The sequence below is a fragment of the Trachemys scripta genome, chromosome 3, assembly GCF_013100865.1.
Source record: "Trachemys scripta elegans isolate TJP31775 chromosome 3, CAS_Tse_1.0, whole genome shotgun sequence".
In the NCBI taxonomy this organism is placed as follows: domain Eukaryota; kingdom Metazoa; phylum Chordata; order Testudines; family Emydidae; genus Trachemys; species Trachemys scripta.
The window spans coordinates 59817988-59833219 of NC_048300.1; the positions used below are offsets into that span (position 1 = coordinate 59817988).

Here is a 15232-nt window from a genome sequence, read left to right on the forward strand (position 1 = left end):
ACTCCTTGTTGTTTTTATACACACATACAGAGAGCATAAACAGGTGGGAGTTGTTTTACCAACTCTGAGAGGCCAATTAAGTAAGAGAAAAAAAACTTTTGAAGTGATAATCAAGATAGCCCAGTACAGACAGGTTGATAAGAAGTGTGAGAATACTTACAAGGGGAGATAGATTCAATGTTTGTAATGGCTCAGCCATTCCCAGTCCTTATTTAATCCTGAGTTGATTGTGTCTAGTTTGCATATCAATGGTAAACTATCTGTTCTATCTTGTATTTAGCTGTGACACTCTCAGGGCATGTCTACACTACAATTTTAAATCGACCTATGGTAGGTCAACTTACAGCCATCACAGTAATTACTGCGGTGGCTCATGTCCACACTACCCTCCTTCCGTCGGTGGTGCGCATCCTCCCGAGGAGCTCTTCCAGCAACTGAAGAGGGGCAGTGAGGGGAGGTGGGGCTAAGAGCCAGGATCCTCAGCTCCACACAGCTCCTCACCAGGAGCCCAGCTGTCCCCCGGGGCATCTCATCTCCACGCTGGGGGGCAGCCACCCAGGACTTCTTGCCTCCAGCAGGGAGATCCACACCCAGTCCAGCTGCCATGCTCCCAGTGGGGAGCCAGGACACATGGGGGGTGGGGAGGGGGAAAGAGGAGCAGCAGGTCTCCCAGTGGGGAGCCCAGGTGGCAGCCCATCTGGGAGCAGAAACCTGGCAGCAGCCCAGCTGGGGAGCCGGGAGTTGCTTTCTTGTCAATTGGAGCTGTAGTTGACAAGAACAACAGCCAACAGCAGATAGAAGGAACCCAGGGTCTACAATGACACTGCGTCACCCTAAATACACCAACATAACTCCATCTCCATGGAGGCATAGGGGTTATTTTGTCAGGCCTTGTCTACACTGCAAAGTTTTGTCGGCAAATGTTACACCGCTTTAATTAAACCACAGCATATGCCAACAAAACTTTGTAGTGTAGACAAGGCCTCAGTGTAGTAGGACACTTACATCGGCAGGAGCAAGGCTGTAGTGTAGACACTGAGGCCTGGGTCTACACTGGCAAGTTTTTTTTGCCAAAAGGCAGCTTTTGGCCCTGAAACAGCAGAGGTGCACACACTGCAAACCACTTTTTGCGCCAAAACCGCTCAGTTGCAGTGCTGTAATAAAACCAGCCCTAGGAGAGCCATAAGGCTTTTTGCACTGAGGCTTTAGCGCTATAGTGCCAGTGTGAATGCCTTGATTGCTTTTATGGCTGTGATTGGCCTCTGGTGGTGTCTGTCCCACAATGACTGCTCTGCTCATTGTTTTGAACTCCACAGCCCTGCAGGCACGCGCCCCTCCCCTTTAAGCTCCCTTCTATCATTACAGCTACCTAAAGCTTTTAGGTTGTATTTGGATTTTAGTGTATTTTTTCCACAGTATTTCTGTTTGCCAATTGTCATGGAGTGTGGAACTTGTCACCTGTATCACACAGATGAAAAGCAGTTGCAATCTGTTCTTGAGGGACAGTCCTCGGCTCCCAGCCAGTTGCCAGAATAGCAGGCAAAGTTTAGGCATTCCCCACATTACACAGCTGGATCACGCCTAGCTCTGTAGTAAGTTACCTCCTGCAGAACCTGGGCCAGTTGCTCCTTCAAATTCTCTTCCCCTTGCTGCTTCTTCACTCCCTGAAAAAATAAGACACAAAGGGAGAGTTTTGCCGGGGGAAGAAAAACAATTATGGAACCAAACTAAGCAATATAAAGAGGTCAGGAACAGCTAGTCGATTATTTTTGTCAAGATATATTCAAGGTCCAGACTCCAGAGAAAAAAATAATAATAAACAAAAGATAAGTAAATAAAAAGATGTCAGGGTCCATTCTTAAGTGTCTGGCAGTCTGGCTTTGGCCTGCAGTCTGCTGACGGGGCTAGAGGAACAGGGAGAAAGAGAACCCCGTATTCTCTCATGTTAGAAACTGATAAATTAAGGAAGTGTCGCCAGTGTAAAGCAAACCTAAGAAATATCTCACCTTCAGTGCTTCCCGGGCTCTTGAATGATCAGAGCCATCTAAACTTACACATTATAACTCTTGGTGGACAATATCCTTGAATATTAAATATCTGAAACATCTCCAAGTTATTTTAGCTTTAATGGGACTAGAATGTTCACAAGGCAGAGAAAGGGAAGTAACAGGCTGTGAGTGCGGAAACAGAAATGTTTGAACTCCATTTGGGAACACATCTAAAGAGATTAACCTGCCACACTACTGTAGACAACTCCCACTGCTGCTTTGGATCCCTCCTCCAGTATGGGCAGAGAGAGAAAGAATCTCTCTTCCTGTACGCAAGGTTTCTACAATTGAGTGTTCAATTATCTGGACCAATAGGTTTTCCTGGCTGTTCCCAATTACTAGGCAGAATGACCAATCCACTTTCAGTTGGATTCTCTCTTGCTTTCAAACATACTTGTTAAACTCAAGAACAGAGAGACAGAGAACGGAACTTTTTTTTTTTTTTAAATCTGACAGCTAGTTACTTATCTGTATCAATGTGTACAGGCCTGTAAGGTTTCCAGATTGAGCGCTTTGTGAATGAAACCCTAGTTACAAATAAGGAAATGGCCCTTCCTGCATTTTATTCATTAGACAATCTGGATCACTGGAAGTAGCAGTGCCCACTGATTCTCCTGCTTGAATGGGAAAGGGCTTCCAATTCAACTCCGTCTGGACCTAGTAACCTATGTCTAGAGGTAGAAGAGGAGTTCAGTCTCAACGACCCATTCAGTCCTCGTCCTCTCTACAATCACAAGGGAGAACACAGAAACAATATTCATTTCCCACAGACCATTCAGCTTTCAGATGGCAACAATGCTTTTACTATCAATTTGTGCTGAACCTGCCTTTGAGGTTAAACCCCATTACTAATCTCTTGCCTAGTTTAGCCCCTCTTTTTTCTACCCATTCTCTAGGTCTGTATGTTTGGAAGTGGCATACTTCTGGAATGGATGATAATGTCTATACAAATGCGCACACCTCCAGAAGCTGCTGCTGCTCCTCATAGAATGTCCTCTCCAGCTGTTCCACCCTCTGCTGCTGATGTTCCTGTTCAGTGCACAGCTGGTCCTGCAATTCCCGCAGCTCCTGCTCCATCACTCTGATCTCTTTTTGGCCAGACTTCCTGCTCTTCTTCACACTCAAAACAGCTGTCTGCTTCTCCTCCACCTTGACTTTCAGCTTCATTATATTTCCCAGGGTTTTCCTCAGCATTTCCAAACCAGTCCAAGACTGTGCCAGACTAGAGGCTTTCTGGTCCTTATGGCTAAGAGATACAGCTTTCTCAGAGTTCATAGGATTACAATATACTGTAGCTTTATCCTCCTCCACGCTTGGTCCAGGAGAAGGTAGCTTGACATCCATGTTTTCTGTTGGCTGTTTGGCCAATTCTGCCCTCCCACATGATCTACCCAAAGGTTCACTATCGCAGGACACTCTGTCCCTTTTAGATCTGGAATTTGAAGGGCCTTCTGCTCCAGATGCCTCTGATTCCTCCAAACTAAGTTTACGTTTAGTTCTTACACCCTTAGGTTTCCCCATCAGTTGGTCATTCCTCGGGGCTAAAAATGGACTAACTTTCTCCCATTCTTCCTTAATCACTTCATATTCATATTCAGCAGTCTCTTTGTTATCCAAAGGCACTCCTAGTTGAATATGGTCTCCTTCACCTATTGGATAGGCCTTTAATGGATCAAGCCGTTCCTTATTCAACCAAACACCATTTAGACTCTGAAAACAAACAGAAATCAGCAAAAAACTTATCAATGTACATTTAAGTGAACTCCTCCACAAGGTATTTTTGGTTGCTGCAAACACAGCCTACCTTTTCGGAAAGAATAGTGCAAAGACAATTCAACAAATTGCCTAACTAGCTTTTGCACTACCCAAACAACTGAGTCAGTGTCGTTCCTGTGTGTGTGAGAGAGACAGAGAGAGAGATTGATTTAGTTATACCACCAGTAAGGATTTCCTTCTACGACTCTTAAGAATAAAATTGATTTAGGCAACCACATGGAAAAAAAGGAAGGAACTGTTTATGATGGCCTATGGTGGCTTAAAGAGGAAACAATGATCTGAAGCTTAATGGGAAATGCTTGAGCTAGCCCCTAGGAAAGACTCTGCAACAGAGAGATCAATGAGACACTGGTATGATTTGTCAGGAATACTTATTTAGGCATGTCACCAAGAGTTCAAAAACAGGCTACAAAGAAAAGAGGATAAAGGGACTACATTTATACAAAAAGAAAGCAGAGGGGAAAATGTAAACCAGCTCTGTACAAATGTAGAGAAACACAAAAGGAAGGAGAAGACATACCAGAAGATGTATAACATGTAGCAATGGTTTTATACTGAAAAGAGGGCTATGAGGAAAAGCTTCCCAACAATAATCATAGAATATTAGGGTTGGAAGAGACCTCAGGAGGTCATCTAGTACAATGCCCTGCTCAAAGAAGGACCAACCACCAACTAAATCATCCCAGCCAGGGCTTTGTCAGGCTGGGCCTTAAAAACCTTTAAGGATAGAGATTCCATCACCTCCCTAGGTAACCCACTCCAGTGCTTCACCACCTTCCTAGTGAAATACATTTTCCTAATATCCAACCTAGACCTCCCCCACTGCAACTTGAGACCATTGCTCCTTGTTCTGTCATCTCCCACCACTGAGAACAGTCTAGATCCATCCTCTTTGGAACCTCCCTTCAGGTAGTTGAAGGCTGCTATCAAATACCCCCTCACTCTTCTCTTCTGCAGACTAAATAAACCCAGTTCCTTCAGCCTCTCCTTGTAAGTCATGTGCCCCAGCCCCCAAATCATTTTTTGTTGTCCTCCGCTGGATTCTCTCCAATTTGTTCACATCCCTTCTATAGTGGGGGGGACCAAAACTGTACACAATACTCCAGGTGTGGCCTCACCAGTGCCAAATAGAGGGGAATAATCATTTCCCTTGATCTGCTGGCAATGCTCCTACTAATACAAACCAATATGCCATTGGCCTTCTTGGCAACAAGGGCACACTGCTGACTCACATCCAGCTTCTCGTCCACTGTAATCCCCCCGTCCTTTTCTGCAGAACTGCTGCTTAGCCAGTCGATCCCCAGCCTGTAGCGGTGCAGGACTCTGCACTTGTCCTTGTTGAACCTCATCAGATTTCTTTTGGCCCAATCCTCTAATTTGTTTAGGTCACTCTGGATCCTAACCCTACCCTCCAGCGTATCTACCTGTCCCCCCAGCTTAGTGTCATCTGCAAACTTGCTGATGGTGCAATTCATACCATCATCCAGATTATTAATAAAGATGTTGAACAAAACCAGCCCCAGGACCGACCCCGGGGCACTCCGCTTGATACCGGCTGCCAACTAGACATCGAGCCATTGAGCCCGACAATCTAGCCAGCTTTCTATCCACCTTATAGTCCATTCATCCAATCCATACTTCTTTAACTTGCTGGCAAGAATACTGTGGGAGACTGTATCAAAAGTTTTGCTACAAGATATATCACATTCACCGCTTTCCCCATATCCACAGAGCCAGTTATCTCATCATAGAAGGTAATCAGGTTGGTCAGGCATGACTTGCCCTTGGTAAATCCATGTTGACTGTTCCTGATCACCTTCCTCTCCTCCAAGTATTTCAAAATGGATTCCCTGAGGACCTGCTCCATGATTTTGCCGGGGACTGAAGTGAGGCTGTAGTTCCTCGGGTTCTCCTTCTTCCCTTTTTTAAAGATGGGCACTATATTTGCCTTTTTCCAATTGTCCAGGACCTCCCCCGCTCACCACGAATTTTCAAAGATAATGGCCAGTGGCTCTGCAATCATATCAGCCAACTCCCTCAGCACCCTTGGATGCATTGCATCCGGCCCCATGGACTTGTGCATGTCCAGCTTTTCTAAATAGTCCTTAACTTGTTCTTTCACCACAGAGAGCTGCTCACCTCCTCCCTATACTGTGCTGCCCAGTGCAGCAGTCTGGGAGCTGACCTTGTCTGCAAAGACCGAGGCAAAAAAAGCATTGAGTACTTCGTTTTTTTTACACATCATCTGTCACTAGGTTGCCTCCCGCATTCAGTAAGGGTCCCCCACTTTCTCTGACCACCTTCTTGTTGCTAACATACCTGTAGAATCCCTTCTTGTTACTTGCTAGCTGCAACTCCAATTGTGCTTTGGCATTCCTGATTACACCCCTGCATTCTCTAGCAATATTTTTATACTCCTCCCTAATCATCTGTCCAAATTTCCAATTCTTGTAAGCTTCCTTTTTGTGTTTAAGTTCACTGAAGATTTCACTGTTAAGCCAAGCTGGTTGCCTGCCATATTTGCTGTTTTCTGCACATCGGAATGGTTTGTTCCTGCCCCCTCAATAAGGCTTCTTTAAAATACAATCAGCTCTCCTGGACTCCTTTCCCTCTCATATTAGCCTCCCAGGGGATCCAGTTCCCTAAGGGAGTCAAAGTCTGATTTTCTCAAGTCCAGGGTCTGTATTTTGCTACTCTCCTTTCTTCCTTTTGTCAGGATCCTGAGCTCACCCATCTCATGGTCACTGCTGCCTAGGTTGCCACCCACTTCTACTTCCCCTACCAATTCTTCCCTGTTTATAAGCAGCAGGTCAAGAGGAGCACTGCCCCTAGTTTGTTCCTCCAGCACTTGTACCAGGAAGTTGTCCCCAACTCTCTCTAAAAACTTACTGGATGGTCTGTGCATTGCTATATTGCTCTCCCAATTGAACTGTGCTCAGTACAGACTGTAGGGTCATCAGCAATGGAAGTATCCCAAAGAAATATAACAAGCTTGAGGGAATAGTAGAGGTGATAACATGTAGCAGGTGCAGCAAGGGGTTACACTCGATGACTTAGCACAATGGTTTCCAACTACTGCTATATACTTCAGGACTAGATCTTCAGACTTATGTGACTAATATGGTAGACACCTCTATCCCTAGCTTAACAAGGAACCTCTGTTGCCCCAATGAAAGAGAGGTTGGTATAGCCAATGGTATTGCTGTGGATGACCGGTACTCCCCAGAAACATTGGACAGCACAGATTTAGAAAGTCTCTTCCAGCCCCAACTTGTAGGAAACTTTGGAGATCGGTTGTGCAGTATTGTACAAATATTTCAAGTAGGGTTACCATATTTCCACACTCAAAAAAGAGGACACTGGGGGGAGCCCCACCCTAGCCCCGCCCCCACCCCACTCCCTCCCACTTCCCACCCCCTGACTGCCCCCCTCAGAACCCTAACCCCCCCCTGCTTCTTGTCCCCTGACTACCCCCTACTGAGAACCCCCCACCCTAACTGCCCCCCTAGGACCCTACCTGTCCCCTGACTGCCCCAACCCTTATCCACTCGCATGGGTGGCAGAAATTTTGGTAGTGCCCAGAACCCCCCCCACCCCTCCAACTGCCTAAGGCTCTGGGAGGGGGGTTGGGTGGAAGGAGGAGGTCTGGGGTGCAGGTCCTGGGCTGGGGATTGGGGTGCAGGAGGGGTGCAGGGTGCAGGCTCTGGGATAGAGTTTGGGTGCTGGGTGGGTGTGCAGGAGGGGGTGAGGGGTGCAGGCTCTGGGATGGAGTTTGTGGGTGGGAGGTGGTGCAAAGGGAGGGGGTGCAGGCTTTGGGAGGGAGTTTGAGGGCAGGAGGGGGCGTGTGGGAAGGGGGAGGGGGTTTGGGAGGGAGTTTGGGGATAGGAGGGGATGGAGGGGTGAGGGCTGTGGGTCTGAGGATGAAGGGTTCATGATGCAGGAGGGGGCTCAGGGATGGAGCAGAGGATTAGGGTGTGGGGGGATGAGGGCTCTGGCTGGGGATTCATGATGCAGGAGGAGGCTCAGGGCTGGGGCAGAGGATTAGGGTGCAGGGGGATGAGGGCTGGGGATGAGGGGTTTGGGGCATTGGAGAGACTCAGGGCTAGGGTGGAAGGGCAGGGTAAGGGCAGCCTGTCTTCCCATTAGTGGATAGGGGACGCTAGGACCCGGGGGCAGCAGACAGCAGTTGCTGCTGGCTCTGGCAGTACAAGCAGGCAAGGGAGAGGCAGGCAGGGAAGGGGAGCCCATGGGGGGGGGGGAGGAACGCGCAGAGGGGGATGGCAGGTGGAGGCCGGGGACCCATCCATCCGGGCTCCCTGACTGCCCCCCCCCCCCGGACTCCCCTTACCATTCTGGCTCCATTCTGACAGAGGGAGGGGGGAGCAGGGGAGGGCTCTGGCTGCTGGAGGCCAATGGGAGCGGCTCAATCGGCCCAGCCGCCCAATCAGCAGCCGCACTCTGCATGGAAGGGAGGGAGGGAGGCAGGCAGGCGAGGGAGAAAAAAACCCCGGACATTTTAACCTTGTTACGAATTCCTCCCGGACGGCTACTTAGAGACGCAAAAGCCGGACGTGTCTGGGGAAATACGGACGGATGGTAACCCTAATTTCAAGGCAACTGACTGCAGGACTCAGCAAGGCCTTTTCCACTCTAATCTACTACAAACCAGCTAAGGGGGTGCATTTCAACACTCTCAGAAATGGAATGAGCATACTTAAAGAATGCCTTATGACTGAGAAACTATTGATAGAGAACAAAGTGATGCATCATGATGCAGTTAGATATACAACCTCAACATCCAGATCACCTAGCAGCTCTCAGTTGCCCTAGCCCCAGAAAAGGAACTGGAACTTTGATCCTTCATCATGTACTTCTCTGCCTTTGTGGACAAAAAGAACAGAGGTAGAGCTGCCATCACAGACAACACATTGTTCACCCAGAAGAATTTTAAACAGCAAATGTAAAAACAGGAGGTCTCAAGTACAGGAAAGAAAAAAATAATACCTTTTATTTTTAAGTTTACTTTTATAGGGATCTGGCCTATTTCTAGTCTCTATTTTTCCTTCCAAGAAAAGTGTGAAATTTATATCTGAGGAAGGTGAAAATGGTGAGAAGGTGCACATGAACATATGATTATATTTTTGGTGGGGGGGAAGGGGGCAGGGCAGGGGGAAAGAGTTTTCATTTAATCTTAAAACATCTCCTCTCCCTTACTGTCTCCAGCAGGTGCATGTAAGCACACGTCACTCTGCAATGATTGTAGTAACTGATCTTCTATTCCAAGTACAACACTGCAGCTACTTGGGGCTGTGTGCAGGAGACAGAGGCCTGCGGATAGGGCATGAGGGATCTTTCCATTTAAAATTCACTCCTCTCACTGCATTTCACCTCCAAAATAACTGGAATCTGTTGACTATTAGGGCATGCTGTAGAGCCCATCTCTTTTCCTGACTCTCAGGGAGGGAGGGATTCTTGGAGCTAGTATTTGTAGATGGGAGATTGGTTATTTTCTGGTTTTACTTTGTTTTTCATGTTAAAAATAGAAAGCATTTAGAGTCTTGGCTATGCACTTCGTTTTGGATGCATCAAAACAAACAAGGTTGAGATTTTAAGAATACTCATTGTATGTCTTCTAGTCCCTCCACCTATTCTTGGCCTTACAACTGAATCCTTTATAAGTCACCTTGTACTATAGAACATTCTGAATGTTACATCTAACTGGTTTTCACTCAGCTTCCTGACTTTAATAATTTTCCAGCCTGAAGGAAAGCATGGGGAAAGGGACTTGAATCAAAGGGGACAAGCATCTTGCCATTGTCAGCAAATGAAATAGAAGGCGTTTTAGTACTTGGATCTCAATTCTTTACTCTAACCAAAAGATTAAGCAGTGTTTCATGTCAACCAATGGAATCAAAAGCCAGTTTCATGATCAGAAAACCATCTCCAACTTTAATTAAAATGCAATTATAGTTGTGCCACTACAATAACTGGCACTAGTTTGTCATTTAATTAACACTGCAAGAGCACTATCCTTTTTAAGAATGTCAGCCTTCATAGTTATTCTTTGCACAGCAATACAAAGTTCACAGACAGGCTCTCAGGACCAATACTCCCCACAGCATTTTCACTATCTGATAGCATCGAAGTGCTCTATTAAAGAGAAGAAGCTAAAAGCAGGAAGTATCCCTTGTAGTCAAACATGAATAAGCCTGACTCAGCATCCTGGGTCTCAGCTAGGATGAAGTTCCAGATTCAGGGTGCACAACTAGAAGGATATGTTCCCATAGGTCTTTTACCCAAGTTAGACTATATTACAGCATGACTCAAAGTTACCTGTACTTCCTAACTATGACCCCGCAGCTACTCAGACACAGCTCCCAAATGGGAAGTCATCTTCAATATCTCTCAGTGCAATTAAAACGCCTTCAATCTCAGTACCTTGTTGTCTGTAACTGTCCACTGGCCTTGTGCATTCTGCTTGAAAACACAGTGGTAACGAGAGATCATCAGTGGGCAGGTCTTTGAGACCAGCTGGTAGGTGAGACCAAATCCTCGGCCTATAGTTACCTAAAGATAAAAACAGTAATAGCCACCATTAGCAACAAATACAGAAAAAGTGATCTATCTGCTTTGGTTTTAAATACAGTCAAATAAACACATGGGATGAATTTGCTTTGTACAGTAGTTTCTACTGGGGTTCAAAGTAGTAAGTTAAACACTAACCACACACATGGTTACTACTTATAACTTTTACTGAATGTGACATAACTTCACGTTTAAATCCAAGAGTCAAAAGCTAGGAGAAACCTTGAAAAAGCCTGAAGCACAATGGTGTTTTAGGAGTGGGGAACATTTGTATCCATTTAACTGATAAATCTCCTTTAACAGAATACTCCAATAACCAAACCTCTTCTGGCTAGAATACTTAGTAAAAAGTCTCTGATGAAGGCTTCAGAAAAAATGATGCTAGCAGCCTCACATTTTCTTTGTTCAGAACTGTAGTGAGCGATCTTAGAAGCTTTAGCTGCATAAAGTCCTTCAGGTTGCTCAAGACTCTACAGAGACATTGATGTATAGCAGTATGACTCTCCAATCTTACTTGGGACAGCTAGAATCTCTAACTGAGCCGGAGGTTCAGACATTGAAGGCTCACTTAGAGGAGAATTTTCTTGGTGAATAGGGAGAGCAGGAGTTGTGGTTCCTCTAACCTGGGAGACGCTGAAGTTTTTAATTGTTCAATCTCTAAGTCAATTTAACAGAGCATTTGAACAGTTTAGTTATTTCCTCCAAACCCTGTGACTCTCACAGGAGTCATTATTTACCTGAAGAGTATGGCATAGCTGAAAGCTAGGCATCAATGCAACTTGAAAGTTCATACTGAGAAATGAAAAATGCCATTGTGGCCCAATAATAGCAAAGGCAGCAAGATTAAGTACAGTACATCAATGATGCTACCTTTGACTTGGTAACAAATGACATTTTGATTAAAAAACTAGAACAATGTAAAATAAATATGGCAGACATTAAAGGGATTAAAAGTTGGCAGATAGGTCTCAAAATGTAATTGTAAATGGAGAATCACCATTGAACAGGTGTTTCTAGTGGGGTCCCACAGGGATTGTTTCTTGGCCCTATGCTATTTAACATTTTTATCAATGACTTGGAAGAAACACAAAATCATCATTGATAAAGTTTGCAGATGACACTAAAAATGGGGGAGCGGACAGGCCACTGATTCAGAGCAATCTGGATTGATTGGTAAACTGCACACAAGCAAACAATATGTGTTTTAATACAGCTAAACGTAAAGGTATACATCTAGGAACAAACGATGTAGGTCATACTAACAGCATGGGGGACCTCATCCTGGGAAGTGTGATTCTCAAAAAGATTTGTGGGTCAGGGTGGATAATCAGCTGAACATGTGCTCTCAGTGTAACGCTGTGGCCAAAAGAGCTAAAGTGATCCTTTGACGCATAAACAAGGGAATCTCAGGAAGGAATAGAGGTTATTTTACCTCTATATTTGACACTGGTATGACTGCTGCTGGAATACGTGTCCAATTCTGGTGTCCACAATTCAAGAAGGATGTTGATAAATTGGAAAGGATTCAGAAGAAACATGAGAATGATTAAAGGATTCCTTATAGTGATAGACTCAAGGAGCTCAATCTATTTAGCTTAACAAAGAGAACGTAAATGGGTGACTTGATTACAGTCTGTAAGTACCTACATGGAAAACAAATATTTAATAATAGGCTCTTCAGTCTACCACAGAGGTTCTCAAATAGGGGAGGGGAGAATTATTTTGGGGAAGTTCTATGGCCTGTGTTATACAGGAGATCAGACTAGATTACAATGGTCCCTTCTGGTCTTGGAATCTATGAAAGAACGGCATTTCACATATTTACCGAACAATCCAGAATTGTGCAGAAAGTCACATGATCTTCAAGGAAATGAAAACTTACACATGCATACATCAGGATTGGTTATGTCATTTTCAATGCCTTAAATACTACTCCACACATAAATTACTCAACCGGCACCTACTTCGTATTTAGTCATTTCTGATGATTGTACAGTAACTCCTCACTTAAAGTCATCCTGGTTAACGTTGTTTCGTTGCTGATCAATTAGGGAACATGCTCATTTAAAGTTGTGCAATGGTCCCTTCTAATGTCTTTGGCAGCCGCCTGCTTTGTCTACTGCTTGCAGGAAGAGCAGCCCATTGCAGCTAGCTGGTGGGGGCTTGAAACCAGTGTGGACCAGCAGCCCCCTATCAGCTCCCCCTAAGTTCCCTGTGCAGCAGCTGCCTGCAGTTCAGATGTGTCCCTCCCCCCACTGCCATGTGCTGCTCCTGCCCTCTGCCTTGGAGCTGCTCCCCGAGACTCCTGCTTGCTGTGCAGGGGGGAGGGAAGGAAGAGAGGGGCTAATGTCAGGGTATCCCCCTCCCCCCTTCTCCTGCACCCCGCTTATCCCATCTTCCATAGAGCAAGGGGGACACACCAGGGCTCAGGATGGAGGGAGCTTGCAGCAGCTGCCAGCAAGCTGATCTAATTAACAAGGCAGTGTACTTAAAGGAAATGTGCATATCTTCCTCCATTCCTGCTGCCTTGCGTAGAGAGAGAGTTAACCCTCGAGGGCTCAGCCAATTGCTAGTTCATTTTGCAGTAAGGTACATATCCCACCCTCTGACTCCTCCACCTCAACCAAGCTTCACAATCATCATCACTGTGTACCAATATTAAATTATTTGTTTAAAACTTATACTGTGTGTGTGTATGTATATATATAAAAAAAAATACAGTATTTTGTCTGGTGAAAAAAATTTCCCTGGAACCTAACCCCCTCATTTACATTAATTCTTATGGGGAAATTGGATTCGCTTAACATCGTTTTACTTAAAGTCGCATTTTTCAGGAACATAACTACAACGTTAAGTGAGGAGTTACTGTACCCATTTTAGCTTCTGTAAGGTACAGATCAGAAAGACTAATTTTTAAAGAGGATTCTCACCCGTTTCTTACATTAGAAATTCATGTCTTGTTAATCATGATTTTCTAGTATTGAGAGGGAAAATTAACTCACTGCTTAAAGCCTTATTTTGGTTTTTTTTTGTTCCATTCTGTTTAATATATATCTGGTAAACAGCAGGGTGGAAGGAATCTGTCAGAATTTCAGCACCCTGTTCCTTCAATTAAAGATTGAGAAAGCCCCCACTCCAGTTCCCTGAACCTCTGAAGAAAAAAAATTCCGCTTCCCCTCCATCACCACCCACAAGCATTTTAGGCCTTTTCTATGTCCAAGAGGCAACAAAAGGTCACAAACTCTCTGCTAGGACTCTAACACCTGGCAGGACCTGTAACACCTCTGGAGAAGACTTTCACTCATTCAGAGGACTATTATACAAGCAACTCTGAGGAAGCTGCCACCCACTCTGCCAAGATTTCCACACACTGCCCTAGTCAGCAAAGAGATCCTCCATCTGTAAAGCAGGGCTGGTTTCCTGCAGAGAGTGGGAGAAGCTTGCACTCAGCTCTGCCCACTAGACCTCGGCACCTGCCCTCCCCCCCAAAAAAGACAAGGACTGGAATGGAAACCAACCAACCCTCACCCCATACTAAGGGCTGCTGCCTCATCTAAAGCAGTGGTTCTCAACCAGGGATACGCATACCCCTAGGGGTACATCAGCTCATCTAGATGTTTGACTAGTTTTACAACAGGCTATACAAAAAGCATTAGCAAAATCAGTACAACATAAAATTTCACACAATGACTTGTTTATACTGCCTGAAATGTAAGTACAATATTTAAATTCCAGTCTATTTATTTCATAATTATATGGTAAAAATGAGAAAGCAAGCAATTTTTCAGTAATAGTGGCTGTGACACTTTTGTATTTTTATGTCTGATTCTGTAAGCAAGTAGTTTTTCAGTGAGGTGAAACTTGGGAGAACGCAAGACAAATCAGACTCCTGCAATGGGTACAGTAGTCTGGATATTTGAGAATCACTGGTCTGCAGGGCTCAGGGCCCCATTTCAACAGTGGCTTTGGGGCACATGAGAAACACCAGGGAGCCCTCAACCCCCCATCACCTCCCTGCCCCCTCCCCCTCCACTCCCGACCCCTTCCCCCCCATCCCCTCCCTGCCACCCCAACCCCATCCCCCCCATCACCTCCCCGCCACCAGCCCACAGACCCCTTCCCCCCTACTCATTCCTCACCACTCCCCCCTGCCCCAACTCCTTCCCCCTGCTCATCACCTCCCCGCCCCTCCCCCCCACCAGCCATCTCACCCTGCTCATCACCTCCTCACCCCTCCCCTGCACCAGCCCTCCCCCGCACCAGCCCTCCCCCGACTCCTTCCCCCCCCCACTCATTACCTCCCACACCACCAGCCTACAGACCCCTTCCCCCTGTTCATCCCTCACCGCTAAATCCAGGGTTGTGAGTTCAATCCTTGAGGGGGCCATTTAGGGATCTGGGGCAAAAATCTGTCTGGGATTGGTCTTGCTTTGAGCAGGGAGTTGGACTAGACGATCTCCTAAGGTCTCTTCCAACCCCGATAATCTATTATTCCTCCCCGCCACCAGCCCCCTGCCCTACAGGTCCCCCCCCCGTCCCTCCCCTGCCACCAGGCCCCCAACCCCCGCTCATCACCTCCCCGCCACCAGCCCCCTTCCCTCCCCTGCCACCAGGCCCCCTTCCCCCCCGCTCATCACCTCCCCGCCACCAGCCCCCTGCCCTACAGGTCCCCCCCCCCGTCCCTCCCCTGCCACCAGGCCCCCAACCCCCGCTCATCACCTCCCCGCCACCAGCCCCCTTCCCTCCCCTGCCACCAGGCCCCCAACCCCCGCTCATCACCTCCCCGCCACCAGCCCCCTTCCCTCCCCTGCCACCAGGCCCCC

At 46.4% G+C, this 15232-nt stretch overlaps 1 protein-coding gene across 9 annotated transcripts in view; it reads right to left on the reverse strand.

Moving 5' to 3' along the window:
- The window catches only part of RNF8 (ring finger protein 8), a 33093-nt gene that overhangs the window by 10749 nt on the left and 7112 nt on the right, over positions 1–15232 (reverse strand). For 8 of the 9 annotated variants that reach the window (XR_004645030.1, XR_004645031.1, XM_034764832.1 and 5 more), the window contains exons 2-4: positions 10263–10391; positions 3009–3758; positions 1602–1664 (exon numbers count right to left, since the gene is read on the reverse strand). Coding sequence is in view for 7 of the 9 variants with exons in the window: in XM_034764825.1 (XP_034620716.1) it covers positions 1602–1664; positions 3009–3758; positions 10263–10391 (942 nt within the window). In the remaining 2 variants the exon portion in view is untranslated. Of the gene's footprint in view, positions 1–1601; positions 1665–3008; positions 3759–10262; positions 10392–11841; positions 11866–15232 lie in introns of those variants that run through there. The other variant, XM_034764833.1, reaches the window with a different exon arrangement.